The 16,289-nt window shown below is 37.8% G+C and overlaps 1 protein-coding gene across 9 annotated transcripts in view; it reads right to left on the bottom strand.

Annotated features, from left to right (window-relative positions):
• The window catches only part of ARHGEF7 (Rho guanine nucleotide exchange factor 7), a 113,975-nt gene that overhangs the window by 36,127 nt on the left and 61,559 nt on the right, over positions 1–16,289 (bottom strand). For all 9 annotated transcript variants that reach the window (XR_010355638.1, XM_064407825.1, XM_064407817.1 and 6 more), the window contains 3 exons: positions 13,372–13,466; positions 13,002–13,097; positions 6,929–7,051 (listed from right to left, as the gene is read on the bottom strand). Coding sequence is in view for 8 of the 9 variants with exons in the window: in XM_064407825.1 (XP_064263895.1) it covers positions 6,929–7,051; positions 13,002–13,097; positions 13,372–13,466 (314 nt within the window). In the remaining variant the exon portion in view is untranslated. The remainder of the gene's footprint in view (positions 1–6,928; positions 7,052–13,001; positions 13,098–13,371; positions 13,467–16,289) is intronic.

Here is a 16,289-nt window from a genome sequence, read left to right as displayed (position 1 = left end):
TTAAACTCATTCTTTGCATTTTGTTTGCTTCAGTCAGAAACAGCCCCTGCTGCCTCACTGTACCAACTCCACCCTTTTACAGTATCTACTACTCTTCCCCATTTCAGGCAGCACAATCCATAAGTGTATTAGAGATTCTCTTTCACCCCTACAAAGCTGCATTTTGCACAGGATGTGCCAACCTCAAATACCACGGGCTACTCAATTTAACACTGTTCTGAACAGTCTTCATTTTTGCCCTTAGACTGCTAAGGGGCCAAACTCCCCATTCCTAGTTACTTCAGCCATCTCCATACTGTTGAGTGCATACAAATGCATTATACAATTAGTATTTACTGAGCTATGCATTCAGACAATGTTTGCACTTCCCACTCCCTGGTTTTGGTTTGGGGTTTTTTTTTATGCTTCTACTGTAGGAGAAATTTTGGTTACTGTTTCACCTACATTCACATTTCTAGTTTTCATTATCATTGTTCCATTTCTTCTATTTCAGCATTACGAAAGATGTGAAAAAAAACAGGGGCAAATTTACTGTAGCTTGAATTAAAATTTACTTCTTGGAAACCTGAAATAAAAAGCTGGTATTATCTTGTTTTCACTGTCTACTCTGCAATTCCTTTAACTAAACACATTCAGTGGTTATGCCATTCTCTGCTCAAGTGACACTTGGTGTTGATCATCACCTTTTTTACTTAATCACAATATAGAAATCTACTGAGCTGTGTTTAAACCTCAGCTCACTTGAAACACACACAGAGTCCTGAAAAACAGGCTTAGCAATGGCATCATCAGGAAGCCTTTAACAGGGAGCAGTGTTAACAGGTGTAATTAAAACTGAATGACGAAGTTTTCCTCCCAACATTCCCAGGAGGACAATGTTTTCTTTCATACACTTCTATGCTTCTCTCTGACAAGTTTTGACATGCCTGCTTGTTCAAGCTCCAGTCTGAACACAGGCACACACTCCTTTAATACAATAGTACCCAAAATTTTGTCTGAGCAGTTCCATCATGCAGACCACTGTAGCATTCTACTCATGCTATACCAACCTGACATCTCTGCCACTTTGTGGACATAAAATATCCATCAAAATGCAGATGCTACTTTAGCTCAAAGCTTAAAGTGAGAGCCTTTCATTTAGTCACAAAAGACAAATAGCATACAGGACATAATGGAAGGGTTAACTTTTACTTTCAAAAACATATGCAGGGATTAAAATACTGTTCGAATGTGACAACAGCTCACAACCATTTTGTAATTAATTGCAACATAAAAAAGTTTGTGTCAGCTGCTTTGCCAAAGACAATGGCTCTTTCATGTCACAATTTCAATTGATGCCTGCAAGTACCACAGTCTCCTAGGCAGTATGTGCTAAATGAAACTTCAGCCCACAGCTAAGAGTATGTTTTAATAAAAAGCTATCATTTATCTGAACAGAAAAATCTTTTGAACAGTGAAATCATCAACACAGTCACACTGCCTAAGCAAGTAGGTTTTCAGAAAGAGGCAGATGAGACTTGAATTCACTACTCACATCCCTTTACACAATAAAATACAGAGAAGCATACAAAAGTTCTGTGCTTCAAATATTCTGAAATCTCAAGCTGAAGAGTTCTCCCACTCCAGACTGGAGTTGGTTCACAGCTTGAGATATTTTGAAGGTCACCATGAAAACTGTCTTTAAGCCCTACTAATATATTCAAATCCTTCTCGGAACAGCTGCCTCAAAAGCCACAGATCATACTGGAAGAGGGAAGAAAACAAAGTTCAGATGCGCCTACAAGTAACAGAAGAAATTTAAAAAGGCCATTGAACCTTGAAGAAAGCAGATCCAGAAACTAAAAATACAAACATTTAAAATCACAACTTACACTTCTGAAGGAGGGCTCTGTTTGTAATAGATGGAGCATGAGCTATCACTGCTGAGGGGTCTGAGGACTGCACACAGGCACCGCATTTTGAGAGCGTCGTGACACAGCTTAGCTCAGCAACCCCTCTGCTGCAGCTTTTAGTTTCCTAGGGCTACACTTCCCAGTCCAGCTCCTCTCCCAGGGACTGCTGCTCGGCGTATGACATCAGCCTGCACACTTGCAGGCTCAGGGATCCACCAAAGTGGGGGAAGCACAAAGAGTTTTCTGACTCAGGCTGATCTGTATTCCACGCTCCAGTTACTCAGAGTAATTGTCATGTTCCAGCTCCACAAATTTTGTTCAGACTGCTAGGTCTGTGATGCAAGTGTAGAATATGTTTGTGACATGCTATCTCAGAGAACAGAAGAATCTAGCAAAATTAAATTTTCAAATTAAGATTTGTGAATAGCTTTCTCGCTGCTGAGAACTGGCTTGATATTTGCCACTTCACAAAATAAAAAAAAGCAGGTGTGTGTTAGTGATGTTCAACTGCCTTTTCATCAAATAAAATTTTCTTCTGGTAAGATTTTTCTTCTGTTTCAAAATAAATATACTGCTGTTTAAACATAGTAAAAAAGTTTAACACCCCATTCTACCCCTCCAAAATTACATACCTGATGCTGGTTACATTGGGTCTGTACTGCCCATATTTCCTCAAAAGAATTTTTTGTCCACTAAGCAGTGGGGCCTGTTACACTGTTTGTTTTTTTTAATTATGTTATCCAAACTCCAGTAAATCCCCTACTCAAATATCTTTCCTCTTGTCACTTCTGGATATAGTCCGTAGGAAGTCCCAGTCCTAGCTTCTGCCTGCTCTTTTTATTTTTCTTTTTGCTAGACTTTCTTGTTGCACTGAACTTTGTTGCTTCTGATCTTTTCCAGCTAGGTACCATTTCATGTTCCTGGCACTCCTTATCCTGCTCCAATTACCCATTTCTGTACTTTGTATCCAGCTGGGTTTTTAATCTGCAGGACATTCACTCTTTCACACCTTCGGCTGCTCAGTCTGTTACTTCTCTTACTGGAAGGCAAGCACATTTTATGATCAGAAGCACACACAGGAACAGTGCTGGCTTGACTAAACTCTACACCCTCAAGGCAGTACTGGTCTCACCAGCAAGCAAAATTATCTCCTCAAATAATACCATATACTGGATTACCTACCCTTAGACGTGAACTGGGATCTTCAAGCAAAATTAAACCTGATACAATGGAGCCAAAAGCTAGGACAGTTGTGGAATAAAGTAAATAAAATAGGGATGGTGTGGCACTACAGCCACTATGAGAAGGGAACATGGAAAAAACTCTGAGCTCTGCCAGAGCACCACCCAACCATACCTGGCAAACTCCACCTCTTCAGCTCTAGCCAGTGGCTTAAGACTCAATTACAAGACACAATGACAGATCAGAGGAAAAATTACTTAATCCTTCAAAAACTTTGATTCATTAAGCAGAAGGAATTTAAACTCTGGGAAAAAAAGTATGCAATAGCTCCAAAACCATTCCTGAGACAAAAAGGTATCTACCAAATTTGAAGACAGTACAAAATAGGAGAAATTATTTTGTACACAAACTTTAACACCTGGATAAAACTTAGAAAGCCACAGCTGGAACCAATAAAATAATCTGTTCCCAAACTTAATAGAAAGATTTTGTTGTTGCTGTGATTATCAGAGGCAAATACATCTTCAGAAACATATAGCTCTGGAACCTGAACTCACGTATGGGCTGCATTAGGCTTTATTCCCATTTCTTCATGTTCATGTATACTCAGGGCTCCAATTACTTTAACAGTCTTTTAATAGTCTGACTATTAATAATTTAACTTAATGAAATGAAAGATGTTTGTGGCTTTCAAGATTTGAACACGATAAATATCTTATTTTATAAATAACATCATTGACCCCTTTGTCCAGACTGTGTATTTACATAAACATGCACACATACATGAACATATATGCACACACAAAGTCTTATTCTGCATGAACTGAGTGAAAGCCCCCATGTTGCTGCTGCATATGGTCAAGAAGCAAATGACAAAAGATAAAGTGGAAACAGATTTGCATTCATACTGGATGGCATTTAAAAGAAAGGAAGGAAAAAAAGTCACATTCCAAATCGAATGCCCCTTTTACATCTCCAACCCCATCCCTAGGACTGCTATTTAGAACCTATTTCACAAGAATGCTATTCAAAGAAATAGAAGTGCACAGTAATTCTGAACACATTAATATCACGTTTTACCTATACACACACACAGCCTTTACAAGGTGTCAACAACATTTTAACAGGTCTTACAACACTGCTTGAAGAGCACCACTGATAGCTCAGAAAACGACATGTAAAACCCCAACTACCAAACCAGACAACTGCTTACAATTTTAATGTAAGTGATCCAATCACTCTGAAGAAAAAATACAGTTAATGCTTTAGCCAATTTCCTTAAAGATTTTTTTAGCCAGTGACAGTAAAAAAGAATAATAAAAGTAGTATATTTAAAAATAAAAATTAAATCTTCATTTATAGTAAATTATCTAGAATTTTTTTTGTTGGTATGGGTTCCCAGAAAAACAAGCACCCTAATAAACTGAGAAGAAAATACTAATTCTGTGATATAAGAATTTGACATTTGCTAGGTTTTTTTCATAAAAAGGCTTTCAGAGGTACAGTAATAGCATATGTGTTCAGTTTATGAATTGCACAGAGCTCATGGCAAGAAATAACCTTCTGCAGACAGTAAGAATTTATGTTCCAAATCAATCAGACAGTTCCCTTTTCTTCTCTCAAATGCTACTGAATATCACAGATACTACAAATACGATAATAAAGTCCAAGTATTCCACATATACTTATTTCTTTGCCCTATTTTTGCTAGTATTAAAACACATGGGTTTGGACCCTTTTCTAAAATTGTACTGACAAAACAGCCAACCAACTCTGCCTTTCCTTAAAAACCTTAAACCTTGGTAGTTTACCCAGTATAAACTGCAGTGTAATTATTTCACCATTACTACAATTGTGGCTGTCCTCAAACCTCACAGCAACTTTAAAATTTAGGTTTATAGGGGATTTTTTACACACTAAAATCATTTCAGGTAAACAGACAAAGAGACAGTTCTGAGTATTTTACATTTCTTCATGTCTCCAACCAGTTTGTTATTTCTCTTTTCCTCTGCTCTAAGATATAATTAAGACGCTTTTCAGCATTCTGAGAGGCAGAGATTCAGAACTGCTTAAAGCCACTTTCTGATTTCTTCATGGCAGCTGTCTCAAGCAGAATACTTAGGCAACTTGCTACCTACAGCAATGTTGAACAAGAAAAATTAAGGTAACAGAATAATAAAATGGGGGTAATTAGAAAGAATAGGATGCAATTCTGTTGACTCATGCCTAGTAACACAATAGCATTAAACAGAAAAATGTCCATCTCAACTTCTCTTCCCTTGAGCTATCTCATACAAACAAACTTCCACAACTAAATTACTGAACTCCTCCATCATACTTATATTGTCTCCACCAGGATTTGATGTCAAGCTGACTTTAGAGACATGAAGCTGAATTTTTCTTAGGACATCTTACACAAAAAGAAACATGAAAGAGAAGAAATGCTTCTCTTCTCCATTTGCAGATGAAACAGCTTTCCTTCCTCACATTTCTATCACCATTTCTCTGAGTTCTGATAAAATCTTTTACAGACACCCCCAAATCTAAAAAATGTAGATGATTACTTTGCTGTCAGATGTCATCTGCCATCTATAGGTTAAATCTCAGACCTCTGGAAAAGAGCATAAAGACTCAAACAAAAAAAATCTAATCCCAAGAGTATTAAAAACATTTACAGAAAATGGTACTAAGAGGGTAATTCGAAAGAAAGCAAACACATAGGGATTTCATCACGGGGGTTAAAAAAATATTTGTATCTTGCTGAATTTTAATGACAAAAACTTACCTTCTTTCTGCCTATACTGTAATGTGAATTTGCAGCTTGATTTTTCCAGCTGGGGTTGGAATATCATTATTATTAACATATATGAAAGTTAAGAGCATTTTGGTAACTAGAAGGCTTTTTGTCTTCATAACATTATGAGTAAAAGCTCACAAACATGCCACAATGTTGCTGTTAAAATGAAGTCTGAGTTCCTGAAAAAAGCTAACACTACAGGAAAAAATCCATTGTGATCCTCTTGGTCTTCTAAGTGTTAAGAGTACTTAAAATATCTTTACTTTAGTCCAACGCAACGGGATAAAAAGGACAGGGGTGTGTGAAGCAAGAAGAACATATAGGCTGTGAGAATTTGTCTTCTAGCTACCCTCCAAGAAGTCATGGTTCTGTCCTGGACCAGAAGCAAGCATAAATAGCCCCAAACTAACAGCTGCTTCAGCACAAGGGTCGTCAAAATACAAGTATACAGCAAAAGCTGGTGAAAGCTGACTATTTTAATCAAATTCTGGCCTCAGTACTTTTCCCTCAAGGAAATTCAAGGTCTGTCCAAAAGCTGAGCAACTAAACATCCTACTTCTTACAGAAAATAGTAATTTTGCAAACCTCACACTTCTCTCATACCACTCAATAGCAAAACCATGGATAAAATACACTTTGAAGTTGAGTATATACAGGTATTTAGAAGGCTAAGTTACAATGCACCAACTATCTAAGAAGCCTAAGTCATGCCAGTTTTCGTCATAATTTCACAAACTCATTTTTATATCAACATTTTTAAAACAAAGACCACAATCAGTAAAGATTGTTTTACATATTCAGAATCCAGCACATGTTCTTTCAATCAAAAAAATTCTCTCAAATAGTTGATAATACTGCCAAAAGTGAAAAGTTGTCCCAACCACATGACAGCTTTGTTTTATGGGGCATTTAGTTTTTTATTTAAAAGTGTAGGGCTTTTTTCTCAAACAAGCTCTACCACAACAAACGTGTCAAAAGAGGCATCACAGCTTTACAACTCAAGTGTATACTACATCCATTTTTGTATCAGACTCAGAAGACCACAAAGTTAACATACCTGTGTTCTGTGAGGACATTTACTGCTGATGGGTGGTTGGCACAGTATGTAAGGTATAAGCTTTTCATTTGTGGCATCAAATTTAGAAAACATCCTCCAACCCTCTGCTGAGCTTCAGGCAACCTAAAAACAAAGTAATAAAGATGAAAATACTGTAATACCAACCAGACAGAGAAATAAATTAAAGCCCAGAAAAGCAGTGTATATTGTGTGCTGGGTTTGGCTGGGGTAGAGTTAATTTTCTTCACAGTGGCTGGTAGGAGACCATGGTTGGGATTTGTGAAATAGCATAAGGGCAACAGAAGAGATGAAACTCTCCTACAGAGCAGCTCCCACTGGAAGGACTAAGCCTCTTCAGCAGAAGGTTGTATAGCCAATTGCATAACCCACACTGAAGTCAACCAGAATATGGGCCACTAGCTTTCATCAGTCCTAGATTACAAACTAATTCCTGACACCTTGTCTGAACCACTGCACAACATGTGCAAGATGAAATGTTTCAATTTCTCCATGCACTTGCTCTCCTTCCATAAAGGCTGCATTGCCTAACATAAATATGCTGAATTTTTGCTTCTTTTCAAGATGTGACAGGGGAATTTGACTGTTGTTGTCAATCTTTTTAACTACTCTTAAAGCCAGTACTTCATTCTTCACTTCAGCTGTAAAGCTAAATGCGCCCTCATGAGTACTTGATGCAAATACTGTTAACACAGTCAAAGAGCTTCATTCTAAAATTAGTTCCAACAATTCTTTCTGGAAGAATACTTTTTTCCCTGAAAAAAAAATTTTACAGAAGTCAGTATTTTCAGTAGCTGTCCCAGACATGTACATAAAGTTCCTAAACATCAATATTAAGCATTTCCCCTTTAGAAAAAAGTGAGAGATGCTCCAGTGAACTTCAATGGGAAAGAAATCATTCAGCAGTCAGGGGATGTTCCCATTCTGTTCAAACACAATCATCTTGTCCCAGTCCTTAGGTTTGCTCATAGAAGTCAAAATTCAAAGTTCCCAAGAAATACTCCCCCAAATTCCAAAACAGTAAGTCTGTCTCCTGTTAAGCTGTTCAGTCCCTCTGCACAGTATGGGAAGACTACCCAAAATGAAGTAAAAATTGACTGTAGAGGTGTTCCAAATGAGAGTCAGAGGAAACATTCTCTGATTTGAGAGCAACATTCATTACAGACACTGAGAAATCTACAGCTGAATCCCCAGATAACACCAGACACACTCAGGTCACAGTATCAACACTCCTTATGTCAAAGGCTAGGGCTCATATTTTAAGTCTGCATATTTTATTTTTAAGAAGTTTAAATTCTGAAGTCAATAGAGTGGCTGCTTTTGCAGGTGTTTAGAGGATAACCAAGCACACTGAGGGAATGCTATTCTTACAGCCTTGCCAAGCAGCATTTCCTGCCAAGCAGCTGGCCCCCTTTAATAAATCTAGCACGAGCTAATAATACATTCTTTGAGTAATAGATGCAGCCAAAGTCTCAAACTCTGAAGACATACTCAAGACATATAACTCAGTATTAAATAGCAAGAGGCTCCAATAAACAGTTGCTAAAAATGGTTAAATTCCCGCTTCATACTGTAGTGATGGGGGTGGAGGGTGAATTATGGCTGTTTGCACCAAGCAGACATCTGTGTCTTCTCAGTCTGCTGTTCTTTTAGCAAAGTCAAAGACTGACATTATTCTCTTTCACATGTTGCACATGCATTGCCACTTTATAATGCACATTCTTTGTTGAATTAAGATAATTAATAGACTTTGTAAGGGGGTGATAACTCAACCCCTTTGACTTTTCTAATCCATGCATTTTAGTTGCAAGTGCTGTACTATTTTCAGCAGATAAACTATCTATATCTTCTTTACTTGCTGAAAAAAATCAACAACTTAATGCCTACCACCACATCATATCAACTTTTTAGTAATTAATGTGCTCCATAAAGACCACAGTTATTTTACAGTTTACTCTGAAGTTATCATCCTAACATTATTCTCATATTAAACACTTAAATTAAAAAGGAATCACATATAAATATTTACACATATATCTAAGTTATACCAACTTCCATTAAAAGAAGGCCAGATACATGTTTTGATTCTATTTGCAAATGTAAAGGAACCATAACAAAGCCTCTGCTGTTGTACACATGCTAGAGGAATCACCATGTGACTACACCTAAACTACGTAACATTGTCTGCCTGTTGGGGCTGCATCCAGCAGCTATCACTTCTGTTTCTCCAGACTTACAACAGACACCCAGTGCATGGTAATTTGAAGAAAGGAATAAAAAGTAAACGTTATTGAACCCCAAAGGGTGCAGTTTGTAAAAAAACTAAACATTATCTCCTGAGGCTTCACAGTTGACAGGGTTACTGAAATAAGGGGCCACTGCAACTTTCTGAGAGACTCCTTGCACAAATTAGTCACTACTCAACTTATTCACAATCCTTCAGTCTAATTTTCACCCTCCTCACTACCATACCTTTCACTAATTGTCTGAGCTCTCAGACATCAGTAACTATGCATGTTTTTTTCAGGCTATCTAAAAACACTGCAATCAAATTCTCTTTATATTGATAGCCTTATTTCTGTTGATACTCATGATAACCGAAAGTAAAGGATGATACTGGGACTTAAAAGACTTAATTTGTATCTGCACTCCAAAACCAAACCTGCAACACTGGTTGATGAGTTTTGGATTAGATTTAAATAGTGTCCCCCTCACACTCTAGCCTCTCCTCTCTGCTTTTGTTGCTTGGGGTTTTTTTAAATTCCATTCCACTTCAGGATCATCCCCAAACACCAAGTACCTGCCTGCACTTAGACACAGAACAAGACAACAGTTCCTGTGACTGCAAGAGCAGGGACATGAGGGAAAGAGGACAAACCCCAGCTATGGTTGTTACAGGGTAAGGAGGTACGTCTGTGATACTACATAAAAGACTTCAATTTGCTACAGGAGATCATATCTAGCAGTCCATGGAGGCTCATGTGCCTGTGTGTCATGTGTCCCTCCTTACTGAGAAATACAGGCATGGACTGACAGCATCTACTTCCAGGTGAATGAAAGAATCTTTTTTGGAGCAGGAGATCAAATCAGGTTCACTCTCCTGCTACAAAAATACCCAAAGAGCAACACTTTCAATAGAGATCATTTGTATCAGGCCAGAGATCACCTGATGGACACTGACTTTGTTCACAGAAACTCTTCTGCTGAGAACTACTGCAGAGCTGATCTTTGGCACAGGACCACAGACCTGGAATGAGACCTAGAGAACTGGACCACTTTTTGTCTTCAGGAGACCAGAGCACAGAGCACTCCTGCTATGTTTCACTGACAGAAATCTGCTCTTTCACAACTGAAGGCTTCAACAGCATCTCTCTGCCTTGTCTTTTCCATCCATGAACCATGTGCACTGGAAGCTGATCAGCCAAAAAAAAAAAACACCTTTGAAGCCTATCAGCTAGAAGATTCTCACTCAATGCAAGTTAGATTTATTCCATACACGACTTTTGTTTGGTAAATTTAAGAAGAGAAGTTATAAAGGTGGAAATAGGAAAACCTAAACCTGAACAAGTTCCAAGAGGACAAACCTTTACCAATGAATCAGAAGTCCTTCAAGGCTGTGGGCAGGGTGGGATAGTGGCACAGAACTAAACTCGAACAGTATCTAAACAACCATTTCCCCCAAACACACAAAGAACTCATTACAGCATTATGTTCTGAAAAAACCCCACAACCCAATGTTTAACACCATGAGGACTAAGCAAGCCAAAGTGGTGCAGGCAAAAAAGAGGAAAGCACAGGCAAGTTTCTCCCACTAAAGTACATGCCAGGATTTGCTAAAGAGAGAACTCAAATTACAAACTGTCTCAAGGTGGGTGTGGAATTTAAAAAACATTTCATTCTCATGCCCAAGAAAAGGAATTTGTCAAGCAAGGTAGGCTGGCAGCATTACAATTGGCAGGATGACAGAATTTGGTCATTCTGACATGTCAAGTTAGAATAAAACACCACACCGGATGCTGCAATATGAAGTGCCTCAATGATGGAACTATAAGCTCTCTGCCAAAAATAAAATAAAATGATAAATCTATTTTCAGCCTGGGAGCTAGTCCGAGTTTACAGAACAGGTTCACCAGCCAAAAAAACATGGCAAAATGACAAGAAAAAAACAAGAAGGCAGAGCAAGCATTCTTCTACATGATGGGAATCATGATGGATTAGTGGATTAGATTCCAAATAGGAGAATACTGTACGCTCAAGTTAATGTGCTATGATCAAAATTAAACTGAAAATACAACTCAGCATGATGAGCATATTTATGAAATGAAAGTAAGACAAAATGTTTGCAATAATGCTTCAGTAACTCTAGGGGATCACTTTCTCTGCCCACCTACTAGTATCCAGAAGGTTCCTCTAGTTTATTATACAGCAACATTTCACTTAGCAGAAAGAATAAATAAAGGACATTATGAAAAGGTGCTTTAAAACAGTTTAAGCCAAGCAGAATTATTAATGAAGTTTTCTGAGCTTGAAGCCCCATTATGATATCACTTAACTTACATTGCAGGTTGAAATGAAGTTTGCATTAATATTTGTTTAAAGGTATATTATAAAGGTATATACTCTTTTCCTCTCATTTTAAGACCACCTTAAAGAAAAACTTAAAAGATGACAGTCTGTTCCATGCAAAGTATTTCATTTCCCTAACTTCTGATACAAAGAAACAAAATCATGGTAACAAGCAAATGAGACAACAAAGAGCAGTGACAAGAAACAAAAGGAAACATTTGACTATGTTGACAAACGGACACTTTCAGAGATTTAGACATTTGACCAAGTCAAACTTGCCAGAATGACTTTCTTTCTCACAGCATCAGACAGACCATTTCAAGAATGGTCTAGTTCAAGAATACACACCATCCTCCCTTCCCCTCTCTCTGGTCTAAGTTATCTAGAGGCAGGAGGGAGGGAGGGACAGAAGGCAGGTGGTGGGAGGGCGTGGGATCTGAAGTCAGCAACAGTACCAGGCACACGTTACTGCCTGGTGGAGATGCAGCTTATCCTTCGTCATGACAAGGCTGCTTCTTCACACAGAGCAGCTCAGGGAGAGGAGGGAGAGGTCAAAACAACACATACTGAGGTGATGCAAAGCTCACTGTTGCCAAAAGAGGTATTTTCTTCTCCATCCAAGACATTAATTCATTCTCACAGCAAACTGAAACTTGTTAAGCCCTCAGTACCACTTCAAATTACTAACTTGGCAGAAACCAAGAAAATTTGTTTTAGGAAGTTGCCTTAGCTCACCATGTGGTCAGACAAAACTAGAATACAGGCAAGAAAAACGACACAACTGAGGTTAGGAATGTAAATTACACTTTCAGTGGAGTTTCACAAAATTATTAGGACAATCCAAAGACAGTATGGTCACCTTTCTTACACACCCAAGTGCTGAGGTAACAAGCTGAAAAATATCAAGTTCCCACTTCAGCCTAAATTATGGAAGGAAGACTAGTGTCTTCATGCCCTCCTTTCTGTGTCCCATGCTTCCTATATGGTGCAGGACAAGCATTGAGGGGTTTCATTTAATTCAGGTTGCTCTTTCTGCCTATCCTGCACATCTCTCCCAGCACACTTTGATGACTACTTTTGCTCAGGCTAGAAGAATACCAAGTACAAGCATTCTCATACAGTGTCCTTCATCCAAGTCACTTACCTCCTTCTCCATTGTTCCACCATCACATAAGGTTCCTCCATTCCTTCTCTTATTTTGAAGAAAATATTTAAAATTCATGCCCCTAAAACAAAACTACCACTTTCCTACTGGTATGCACTTGCATCATGAAAATCCAAAACTTCTTTTAAACTATATCAAAATGTCCATCTTTGTAATTGCAATATATATCTGTACAAACGACCTCCAAACATCTATTACTGTGCTGCTCTGGCAACAACTCTTGAAGGAAAAAAAAATCTATACCAAATAAAATGTGCAACAAGTAAATTAATAGAAGATATTTGCATGTTAGCATTTACTCTATCCAGTATGCATGATACTTACTTGGTGCATTCTTCTAAAGACTGTACAAGCATTTGCTGGAAAGAACTTATTTCTTCCAGGTTTCCCATTAAGTATGAAGTATTTGTCGAGGTTAACCTGGAGCCAAAGCAAATAAAACATGTTTAGGTTTGCAGCTATTGAGTAACTATGCATTAATACTATCTATTGCATTAAAAGAAAATGCTTACTGGTTCTTAGATCAAGGACCAGACTGTTTCAGTCAGCAAGCAAACTGAATAAAAGCAATCCCTGCCTCAAGAATTACACAGTTCACAGAGGTAAATTCACACTGACATCCACATTTTGACCATGTTAACCCTCCCCAATACATGTCAGATCTCAATTTAAAACACAGAACAAACTCACATACTTTTCACTGGCTTGTAATGGTCGCAGGTAGTTTGAAAGCATTGTTTGTAGCTCCTTAGCATATTCATTTTCTGTTTCTAATATATTTTGTAGCACCTACAATAAATGACAATTGCTAATTGGTACTTTTGAAGATATATCAATACCAGCTTTAAAGCATACTAACATTTATTTAGCATGAGAAAAACCTAAATAAGAGTTTCTACTTTAAAAATGCAAATATCTGCAGATATTGAATACTATGCATCTATGAAATTCACAGGGGGAAAAAACCACACTACACTGATGAGTGATCCTTTAGCTATATTAAAAAAAAAAAAAGAAAGAAAAGGTAAGCTTACAGGATTATCACTACATTTACTACATTTTGCTGCAAAATTTGAGTTGCACAGAGCTTTCCTCCAAAGGCAGGGGTAATTATTCCCCCTATGTACTTCAGAACAGATACAGATCAGAGGATGGTAAAACACAACAGAAGGTGCAAGAGAAATGAACAGTGTCAGTTTCTCAGTCTCAATTACAACACATTGCAACTAATGTTGCTCATGGAGTGTTCAGATGCACTAAATATCCTGCTAGAACATCTGAATATTAACAAATTTACAAAGATCAAGTAATTTCCAACTTAACTTACCAATACAATTAGCACTATTACGTTATTTTTAAATAGTGCTGCCTAACCTTGCACTGGGAGTACACCACCATAAGAAAATTACAACAGACTGATGCAAAGCCAGGTATGTATAAAATACAGTACACACCTGGGTTTTGGCTGAATATAAATCAGACAAGTAGAAAAACCCCAAGTATGTACAGGAAAGCATTTTACTGAGCCATTTCTTGGGAGTCTGCTTTAGGATATCCTCCAATATAATCATATAAGATTTTACTGTGGTTTTAGAAGGCAATTTATTTTTTGCCTCCCAAAGTTATTTAGCAAGAGAATCATCAGAATTAAATGCAGTTTAGTGAACAGAGTTGAACTTCAAAAACTTGCTGCTAGTCAGTGGTAATCAGCCACAGCACAAACCTCATTTTGTTACATGCCATATTTGTCAAGCCTACAGTAATATCTCATTTCAGCATTTATAGGAACAACTGTAATTGAGTGCATTATTCACTGTTGTAGTCAATACTCTTTCTTAGAAAATAAAAAAAGCCATTCATTCCTAAATGCAAACCTGATGAAATAACTTTAAATAGTTCAGTATGTCAATGAAGAATTCACTGTTCCTTTCATTGGTGTCACTGATTCTGCTTATTCCTTGAATGCTTCTATTCATTTGGGGAGAGAGAGAGAAACCATTTTTGAGTCCATTCTTTTGTTGCAAGTCTGAATCTTGAACTGAAGATTAAAATGTCTCCATTCTCTGCTAAACACTGTGACAGAAGAATGTCACAGGGAAAGTTATGGCTACTAACTGGGAAATTACAGCATAAAGTACAATATGGGCACACAAATTTTTTAGAAGCTAAGGGGGTTTTTCGAGCATTTAGAACAGGGAAATAAAATATCTCTGCCAATCATAGCACTAACTAACTCCATATTCTCTTACATACATATCAAACAAAGAAAGCAAATAGCTCAAATGCCAATATAAAAGTACTTGGCATCCATGAGGTTCAAAACCAAGTGCAAAACCAATCTTTTTCAATATGGTTTTTCCCACAAAAATCTCCCAGCCCAAAGTCATTACACTGGCAGGAAAAATTAGTAGGGAAAAGGAGACAAAGCCAGGGACAAAACCACAGTGTCCTGATGAAGACCCAAACATTATTAAAAGACAATGAAAGATAAAAATCAACAAATTTGCTAAAGATCTTGAAAGACTGCACCACTACCCCATTTTCTCAAAGACTAATCCCATTCTGTGCTATAAACAGCTGTCTGTAAAGCTTGAAATAAAACTAGTTTCATGTTGGACACACCTCATTATTTTCCTTGTGCTGGTTTGGATTTTTCTTTGAGGATTTTCTTTGCCATATGGGGAACACGGGATTAGGGGAAAAAGACTTAAGGGAAGGGAGAGGTAATAACAAGAAACCTTAAAAACTAGAATTAATAACCTGACAATTAGTGGAAAAAGGGAAATTAATGCCACTGTAAATAAAACTATGCTACAAAACCTGTGCAGAGTACCAGATACACTTATACATCTTTTTATTCTAGTAATTCACAATGCTACACAGTACTTGAGATATACAGTTTCAACAGTCCTCAGAACATATTAAATCTATTACCATTTCTTTTTAACAAGTAGTTTTCACTGCATAAAACTTTTTTTTTGTAGTTTAAATGCATTTTTTAAAGAGAAACCTTGCTTACATAGCTCTAAAATGTAATTTCTGTGATATCTTGCATTCTTCCAGTTTGACTTACCTACCTCACTGAGAAGTTATGAGGATTATTGGACTGTGCTTTGAAGTGACAAGTAGTCATTACTGCAACTCAGTATTTTGGCACCAGAAATCCCTTACATTCCTCTCATCCACATCTCGTCCGCATGATCTAATAATCACCTTTCTTCCCTTTCCTGCTTTCTGCGCACTCTGGCTGCTGCAAGACCCCATGCGACCTCCAGGACCTGGTTCCCACAACTCCACCACAACATTTGCACAGATCCGCCCGAGCAGCGAAAGAGCAGCATGGAAGTGGCAGCCCCTGCAGCCCGCAGCACTGATGAAAGGCAGCACACACAACTCAGCTCATAGAGCACCAGCTCTCTCAATCACATGGCACACAAATTTCTAGCACGGTTAACAATTCTGACACACAAAACCTCAGCCTTCTCCCTACCACCCAAAAATGGATTTAAAGTCACCTACAAGAAGATGATTGCCTTCCAAATTGGTGGGAGAAAAGGCAGAGTTCAGCGATACACCTGGACATGGTCCTGTAGCACACTGACATTTTATCAC

This window comes from Passer domesticus, chromosome 2 (genome assembly GCF_036417665.1).
Source record: "Passer domesticus isolate bPasDom1 chromosome 2, bPasDom1.hap1, whole genome shotgun sequence".
Taxonomy (NCBI): domain Eukaryota; kingdom Metazoa; phylum Chordata; class Aves; order Passeriformes; family Passeridae; genus Passer; species Passer domesticus.
This window is presented reverse-complemented; position numbering and strand designations above follow the sequence as displayed.